Source organism: Hypanus sabinus, chromosome 5, assembly GCF_030144855.1.
Source record: "Hypanus sabinus isolate sHypSab1 chromosome 5, sHypSab1.hap1, whole genome shotgun sequence".
Classification (NCBI taxonomy): domain Eukaryota; kingdom Metazoa; phylum Chordata; class Chondrichthyes; order Myliobatiformes; family Dasyatidae; genus Hypanus; species Hypanus sabinus.
The window spans coordinates 29,623,070-29,631,977 of NC_082710.1; the positions used below are offsets into that span (position 1 = coordinate 29,623,070).

General features: G+C 39.3%; 1 protein-coding gene across 5 annotated transcripts in view; it reads left to right on the plus strand.

The window, feature by feature from the left end:
* srfbp1 (serum response factor binding protein 1) overlaps positions 1–5,434 on the plus strand; it is a 195,306-nt gene extending 189,872 nt beyond the window's left edge. For all 5 annotated transcript variants that reach the window (XM_059969637.1, XM_059969642.1, XM_059969639.1 and 2 more), the window contains one exon: positions 1,669–5,434. In XM_059969637.1, the coding sequence (XP_059825620.1) occupies positions 1,669–1,853 (185 nt within the window). In that variant the 3' untranslated portion in view covers positions 1,854–5,434. The remainder of the gene's footprint in view (positions 1–1,668) is intronic.
* The last annotated feature ends 3,474 nt before the right edge of the window (positions 5,435–8,908 follow it).

Below are 8,908 nucleotides of genomic sequence, written 5' to 3' on the forward strand. Positions count from 1 at the left end.
ACCGAGGCATCTGGAAAAAATGCTTGTTAGTAGTGAAGTAGTAGACATTGGAAATGATCAAGAGCCTGTAGCAAAAAGGATACGGGGCTAGAGGATGTTACAGAGAGATTAATGGATTGTAAAGAAAACTAGGTAGGTTAAATATGGGGCCATGATCATACAAATGAAATATGCGGGAAAATGTGAAATATTTCAATTGGACAGAGAAAAAAATAAGAAAGGAGTGTGTCTTTGTGATGCAAGATGCAGAGGAATATGAATGTCTTAATGCATAAGCCAAAAATGCAGTACAGGAAATGGTTAGGAAAGCTAACCATTGTTTAGCTTTTGTTTATTGTTTATTGCTGGGGAACTGAATACTCGAGAAGGGACATTATGTTTCATTTATGTAGAGCATTGGCCTCATATTTAAGGAAGGATATTAATGCACTGGAAACAGTTCAGAGAACTGGAATAGGCAGATTATCTCACTAGAAAAGATGGGACATGCTAGGCTTGTTTCCACAAGAATTTAGCAAAGTAGAAAGAAACTTAATGAAACTACATTCAAACATACAATATCTTGAGTGATTTCAACCAGTATTTTCCTTCAATAGAGAATGCAGAATTAGAGTCATGGTTTCAAAATAACAAGTTATTTTGTTATCCTTTCAGGGATTGTAGGTCTTTGAAACTCTTCCCCAAGGATAATGGAAGTAGACTCTTTAAATATTTTTTTTAATCAGAGACAGATAAACTCTTGATATAAAATGGTGTAAGAGGTTAATGCAGATAATTGGGATTGCAACTTGTGGTTACAATCACAATGACCATGGTTTTATTATGAGTGAGGGTCCTAGTGATCTCTTTCAGCCCCCAATTTGTGTATTCCAGGCCTTGCTATAAAATTAATGCATTTTAAGATCACTGTAAATGTTACATTAGAAAACATTGTCTCCATTTATTCAGGGAATTTAAAGGTCTTCTCATTTTAGTAATGTAGTATTCCCACAGGATGATTGATGTGTGCTGCAGGTCAGCTGTGCTTCAAAAACATATTTTAATAAGGAAAGCATTCCAATTGCATGTGTAATGTTTTAACATCTCAACTTTTATGAATCTATTCGTTTATTAGGCTCTTAGGTAAAACCATGTATGGCAGACAAAATAATTTTTCATTTCATTGAATTCTGTTACAAATTATGAACTTGCTGCTCTTCTACAACTGAAAGACATTTATTTGCAGAATAGATTGAATTGTGTGGCTGTGAAGGTCATCAGAAACATACATTTCTCTTAGTTTGTTAGCTTTTGAATTTCCCCGTTAAACAATTATATTCCCTACATTCAATAAATGTCAGAAAATTACTTCGTTCTGCTGCTCTGCTGGTCATTTTATTTTTAATTCAGATGATGTATTGAAAGGTGTCTTTTTTTCTGATACTAATATGAATTGCTTACTTGCGTAGCACTACTGAAAACTGAAAATATATGGATTTTCTAATGCACTGAGGAAGATGAATGTTATGTTGATTATGCAATTTGAGGATTATTTGCACTGATATGCTTTGCTACTTCTACATAACTTTTGTTGATTTAAAAACTCTTATGTAATCTAATGTCTTTGTACTTTAAATGTGGTCTGCTTGTTGATCATGACTTCTCTGGAATTTTGATTTGCGTTTGCAGCTGTTCAGCACAAAAGTTCTAACTCCAAAAAATTGTCTTTTCGTGAGAAATCCCAAGGGAAGTGTGGAGATGCAATTCCAAAACCACAACAATCACTTCATCCTTCTTGGGAAGCAAGTAGAAGACGGAAAGAGCAGATCCAAATAGTTGCATTCCAGGGGAAAAAGATCAGATTTGATGATTAATTTCTTTAAAAAATGGTGGAATTGCATTGCATTGTTTTGTATTAAAGCAGTTCCAAAATCAGATTAAAATATCTGAAGAAATGATTATACAAATATCAAATACCTGTCATGTTTCATACTGAAATTGCAGTTTATATTTGCATTTTGTTGCAAAATGATCTTGAGAACTGTTAAGTTTTAAGTAAATAATTTACAAAATGCTTTTTGATAATTTTATGTTTCAGTCCTGAGATTACTCATTATGTACAAAGATAAATTCTCTGCTGAAATATTTCAAAATGCCTACAATTTAAAGCAATAATTTCAAAAATCTGTGCTTCTTCATTCATTCACACGTGTTGAGTTTTGTCTCAATTTCCTCCAAGAAAAGATATTCTCATAACTTCTGAATCTTTAAGTGCTTTATCATTATTGCCATACCAATATAATTGTATAGCACTCCTGTGTTTAGATTTTGTGCTTTTAATTCAAAATTCTGTCTAAGTCATTGTGTATCAAGACAAATGGAAATATAAAAAAAACAAATGGCACAAAAGGCTGACAACCTGAAATATATCGGTCTGCAAATGAGATGCCCATGTAGACAGAAATTTTGAAATTGCTGGCCTACACTGACCTTTTCCCAATACTGAATGGCTCATGGCCAGTAACATACATGTCAGATTTTCTACAGTTCACAGCTGCATTTCTTCAATCTCAATAAGACAACAATAGCACCACTTAATTTTGCAGAACTCTCATCAGTTGGAAACTCTTTTCCAAATTAAATGTGGTAACCTTTACATTAAAAACAATTGTACCTCAGTACCAGAAAAGTTCCGGGCCATATTGTTCTCACCTGTTGCTAGAAACTGAATACAAAACTGCAAGCTGCTGAGTCAGCTTGTTCCTAACTTTCACACCTGTGCATTGTAATGTATAATGAGAGAAGCTATGGTTTAGATGATCGACTATATGATCTCCCATTCCACCACTGGACTCGCACTGAGCCTAGCAATAGAAAAAAATGTAATAAGCTCCAGAGCCAGGTGCATTTTGTATCGAGGGATTACTGAGCTTTTTTGCATAACCCTATTCACTGAAGTTGCTGAACCTGTTTATTATTTTTATCTTGCTTTTTCTTAAACTTTCTAGTTGAGTTCTAGGCCACGAGGGTATTATTTTTACCTACATTTTATTAATTCCATTGAAATCTACTGGAACCAGCGGTTCACAACCTAGGCTTTTTTTTAAACTAAGGTTGATTAAGATTAGAACTAGAGTTAAAGGTGAAAGGTGAAATGCTTAAGGGAAACATGAGGGAATCTACTTCACTCAGGGTGTTGAGTGTGAAATGAGCTGCCAGTAAATGTAGGTTTGATTTCAGCATTTAAGTGAAATTTGGATAGGAGGACTGTGGCTCAGATGCAGGTCAATGGGACTAGGCAGATTAATATTTTGACTAGATGATCTAAGTGCCTGTTCTGTTCTGTGTTGCTCATTGAAATTGTGAGGTGGATCACAGTCATGACTGACCCGCCTGAGGCAGTGCAGCTGTGCTATACAGGAGGGGAAAAAGTAGCCCTAAGGGTCCTCAGTATCAACTCCAGAATTGAAGAAGACTTATGACATCAGGTCAGAAATAACCAAGAAAATGTCCTCCTTGTTGCCATCTATTATCCCTCAAATCTTGAATTTAGAAGAAGCACTGGAAATGTGTAGGGTAAGACTGTTTTCTGGGTTTAGCATTTATGTGTTCATCACAAAGTGTAGCTTGATAGGACTACTCCAGATTAAGCTCTTTACATCACAAAGGACATAGCTACTAGATCTTGTCTGTAGCAGTTCATGTGTGAACAATTATGGGCAACCACTTGACTTTATCCTCAGCAATCCAATTGTGGAAAATGCCTCTGTCCGTCATAACATAGAAATGACTACCAGCACAACCATTGTGAGGACAAGGTTCTGTCCTTATGCTGAGGCCATATGCCTTTATGTTGTGTGGCCAAATAAGATAGGCTTGGACTGGATCTGGCCATCACAATTGTGGCCTGTCAATGTACAGTCTCTGCCTGTAACTGCATACCCCTCAGTCTGACATTGCTATCAAATAAATTGTTAAGTTAGTTGAGTTTGCTGTGAACAATTACTGTTCTATTGGTTGTAGGATCTTATTGTCACAGATACTGAGATAGTGAAAAGCTTTGTTTCACACTATCCAGAAAGATCATGCCATAAATAGTTATATCAAGGTAGTAAAGAGGAAACAATACAGAATATAGTATTGCATTCCCAGGGGAAGTGTAATGCAGACAGGTAAACAAAGTGCAAGGGTCATGGCGAGGTATATTGGGAGATCAAGTTCAATTCTACCTAGAGATGCTGAGGCGTTAATCTATTGAAGCTGCACTACAGATCTGGTTGTGTACTAAGTAACAAAAATGCGGTGTAATATTTAGAACTAACAGTTTTGACAACAACGGATTGAACCAGTGTCCTACAGTCCCAATGTATTTGTTTCATGAATGATGGTAGCTAATAGAAAGGAACATGCCAAGAGTGTCCTCATCCTCAGTGGTAGTGGGGCCTATCACTGCTTTGTGAATTGACAACCATCAGACCAAATGGATAACACACAAGAGCTCACAGCTGATGTTTTGTCCTGCTGTCTATTGGTCACACAAGCGCAGGTGCCTGATGCCAGTTAGAAACTGTTCAGCAACAGTCTCCTATCCCAAATAAATGATGGAATCCAGTTATTTTCTCAAATAGTTTTTTTACTTCCAAAAACTATTGAAAGTTCTTGAGCTGTCCCAAATAAGTGGCTTACCTTATTTACCAATTGTCCAATTAACTGGAATCCTCTATATTATTAAAATAGGTATATGTCACCATATACTACCTTGAGATTGATTTTCTTGCAGGCATTTACAGGAAAACAAACAAAATAGAATTTGTAAAATGCTATGTAGAAATGAAGACTGACAAACAACCAATGTGCAAAAGCAGACACATTGTGAAAATGAAAGATATATATGCAGTATAATACCAAGAACGCAGCGGATGTACTTCCTGCGGCTCTTGAGGAAATATGGTCTGTCTCAGGAATTGCTGCTGCAGTTCTATACTGCAGTAATTGAGTCTGTCCTGTGCACCTCCATCACTGTGTCGTTTGGAGCCGCCACCAAACAGGATAGAACCAGACTACAGCGCACAGTGAGGACTGCCGAGCGCATCATTGGAGCCTCCCTGCCCTCTATTTTGGACCTGTACTCTTCCAGGTTGAAGAAGAGGGTGGGGAACATCATAAAGGACTCCTTCCATCCTGTTTGAACTGTTTCCGTCTGGTAGGCGCTTCAGATCCCTCCAGAGTAAGACTAATAGGCACTGGAGAAGTTTTTTCCCTACTGCAGTCACTTTGCTGAACAGTTAACTGTCGGCTAACTATTACTTGGATTGCACTACTTGTATGTATAATCTATATTTTCATTTATATTTATCATTATTATTGTTATGAGCAGAGAGACAACATCTGCCGGAAGTAAATTCCTTGTATGTGCACACGGTACTTGGTGATTAAAGTCTGATTCTGATTCTGATGTAGAGTCCATGTAAGTGGGTTGCATGTTGTGGAGTTATTTCATAGTTAAGGTAAGTGAAGTTATCCACGCTGGTTCAGGAGTTTGATGGTTGCAGGATAATAACTGTTCCAGAATCTGGTGGTGTGGGACGTAATGCTCCTGTATCTTAGTAGCTGGGTGTCCTTTGACTGACTTCCAATAACCCAAGGCCTTTCGATCATCTACAAAATACATTCAGCAGTGGTGGAATAGCTTCCACCTCCTTGGATGAGTACTGTGCTAACAAAGTATGATCCAGGACAAAGCAGTCTACTGGACTGGCACCCCATCAACCACAATCAACATTAATTTTCTCTACTACAGGCAGACAGCAGTGGCATTATGTACTGTCTACATAATTAGAATTGGGTTTATTATCATTAACATATGTTATGAAATTTGATGTTTTGCAGCAGCAGTACAGTGCAAGGCATAAAAATGACTAAGTTACAAAAATGAGAAATAGTGCCGAAGGAATAGTGAGGTAGTGTGCATAGACTGCTCAAAAATCAGATTTTCGACAGGAAGCAGTTCCGAAAATGTTGGCTGTGGGTCTTCGGGTTCCTGTACCCCCCTCTGGGTAATAGTAATACAAATAGGGTGTGTCCTGAATGGTGAAGATCCTTGATGGTGGACGCACTGTAGTTATTAATCTAGATTACTGTGACTGCACTTCCCTAATGCATGTTCTCTACCATCAAGAAGCACAAGGTGATAGGAGCATGGGAGTACCAGGGAAAGTGGACTAAATACACAGTCTGTGCATGAGTCAGAGGACACAGGTGCGGTCTACTCATGTATATTTATTGTAGGAAAGGATATTGCAGATGATAAATTCAGGGAATGAATTTCTAGAACAATGTAATATTGAAAAGCAGAGGGTAACCCTTAAGGGTGGATCGATGATCATTGAAGTGTCTACTAGATGGCTATGAGAATCAAGAGCATTTGCCTTCATTAGCTCGGACTAGAGTTTAAGAGCAGGTGCAACAATTTAAAACATTGATTACATCGTAACTGGAATACTGTGTGTGTTCCAGTCAGCACACTAGTGCACATGATTGTAATGGGGAGGGGGCAGAAGAGATAGAGCACAATATTGCCCGAGTGAGGAGGGGAGATGGAAAGGCCTGCTCCCAGTGACGCCTCCCAGTCTCTGCCCAGCTAATAGGATTCACTTGTTACTTGATCCAGACTCTTCACCTGCAGCCTATTTAACTCCAGTTCTCATCAACAGTCCTCATTCATGCATTGCCTCAACCAGTTGCTCCTAGCTACCGCTCTCCCTGCCTAAAATTTACCTTGTTGCACTTAGCTTTTGTTCTCTCTAGTTTTGTAGCCCCTCAGAGCTTGTTATTTTGTGGCCTATTATTAAAGTTATCATTTACTGCTAAGTCATCACCACGGCTCTGCCTTTGGGTCAAGATTCTTCTACATTCCCAGATGGTTGAGGGGGAGCTTGAGATACTAAATTGACAAGTGTAGGTAATAACTGTTTCCTTTAATAGAGGTACAGACCCTCCTCAGGTTACAGATCATTCTTGTGAATGATGTAACCTAACAGTTTGCTAGTCAAAAATGTAGCCACATAAGGTAGAGGGTACCTACAGCTGCTGCCAAATCCATACGGCCAGACTCCAAAAAGCTTGCTCATATGTATAGGTCTTGCATATTAAAGTTGGGGAGTTCCTTTATCTATAACCAGAATAAATTAGAATTCCTCCCCCCTTTTCTTTCTTCCATGGCCTTCAGTCCTCTCCTATCAGACTCCCCCCTTCTCCAGCCTTGTATCTCTTTCACCGATCAACTTTACAGTCCTCTCCCTCCCATACCCCCACTATTTAACTCCTCATCTTTTTTTCTCTACAGTCCTGCTGAAGGGTCTTGGCCCTAAAAGTCGACTGTACTCTTTTCCATAGACGCTGCCTGGCCTGCTGTGTTCCTCCAGCATTTTGTGTGTGTTGCTTGGATTTCCAGTATCTGCAGATTTTCTCTTGTTTGTAAATTAGAAAGAGAAATGTCAGTTACAAGGAGAGACTAGAGAAGTAGGAGTTGTTCACTTTAAAGAAGAGGTTTCCAGAGATTTGGTATAAGTATTTAAAATCATGAAGGATATAGACAAAGTAGATAGAGAAAGGTAAATTCAATGCTAATTTTCAAAATAGAGCTAGATCTGCTTCTGTGGAAGATTTGTGAAATGGGACCAGCTGGATTGCTCTTGAGTAGAGCTGATAGGGACTCTTTCTGTGACTATTTCATAATTATACATTACTTTCTCTTTCCTAGGAGTTCCTAGTGCACAGGATAGGTTCTACCCCTCACTCCTCGGGAATGCAATAGAGAAGAGTCTTCATTCCTACCCCCACACTTTCTAACTTCACCTGCCACTAATCTTAAATGTATACACAACATACACAACCCTCCTTGCTCTTTCTCTTTCCCTTTCCTGACGAAGGTTCTCGGCCCGAAACATCGACAGTGCTTCTCCTTATAGATGCTGCCTGGCCTGCTGTGTTCCGCCAGCATTTTGTGTGTGTTGTTTGCTCTTTTCCTCTCTCTTTCATCAGAGGTTTACATAATCCAGCAGACTGCAAGGCAGCAAGAACTGAAACTGTGCCATTACATGCAGTTGGTGGTCATCAGCAAAGCAGGTAAGTAGAACTGGTAATTAGGGCTTTTGAAGCAGAAAGCTTTCCTTTAGCATTTTATGAAGAACAGCAGCTGAATCTCGGAGGCCGATGTTGGGCTGTCTTTCAGGAGGGTGAATCTTCACAAAGTGGTAGGCCCTGAGGGAATACATTGTAAGTCTCTGAAAACTTGTGCCAACCAACTGCCAGGTGCATTCGAGTTCATTTTCAATCTCTCACTACTACAATCGGAAGTTGCCACCTACAGTGTGTGCTGCCTTAATGACTATTATCCAGTTGCATCCACATCTACAGTGATGAAATACTTTGAGAGATTGGTTATGGCTAGAATCAACTCCTGCCTCAACAAGGACCTGAACCCACTGCAATTTGCCTATTGTTACAATAGGTCAATGGCAGATTCAATCTCAATGGCTTTTCACATGGGCTTAGATCACCAGGACAATGCAACACCTATGCCAGGATGCTGTTTGTTGACTATATCTCAGTGTCTTAACACCATCATTCCCACAGTCCAGATTGATATGCTACTGAACCTGGGTCTCTGCATGTCCCTCTGCAATTGGATCCTTGACTTCCTAATGAGAAGACAACAATCTCTGCGGATTGGTAATGATACCTCCTCACTGATGATCAACATTGCTGCAAATCGGGGGGGGGGGGGGGGGTGTGCTTAGCCCACTGCTCTACTCTTGATACCCATGACTGTGGCTAGGTATAGCTTAAATGTCTTTAAATTTGCTGATGATCCAACCATTGTTGACAGAATCTCAGATGGAGACGAGAGGGCGTACAGGAGTGAGAT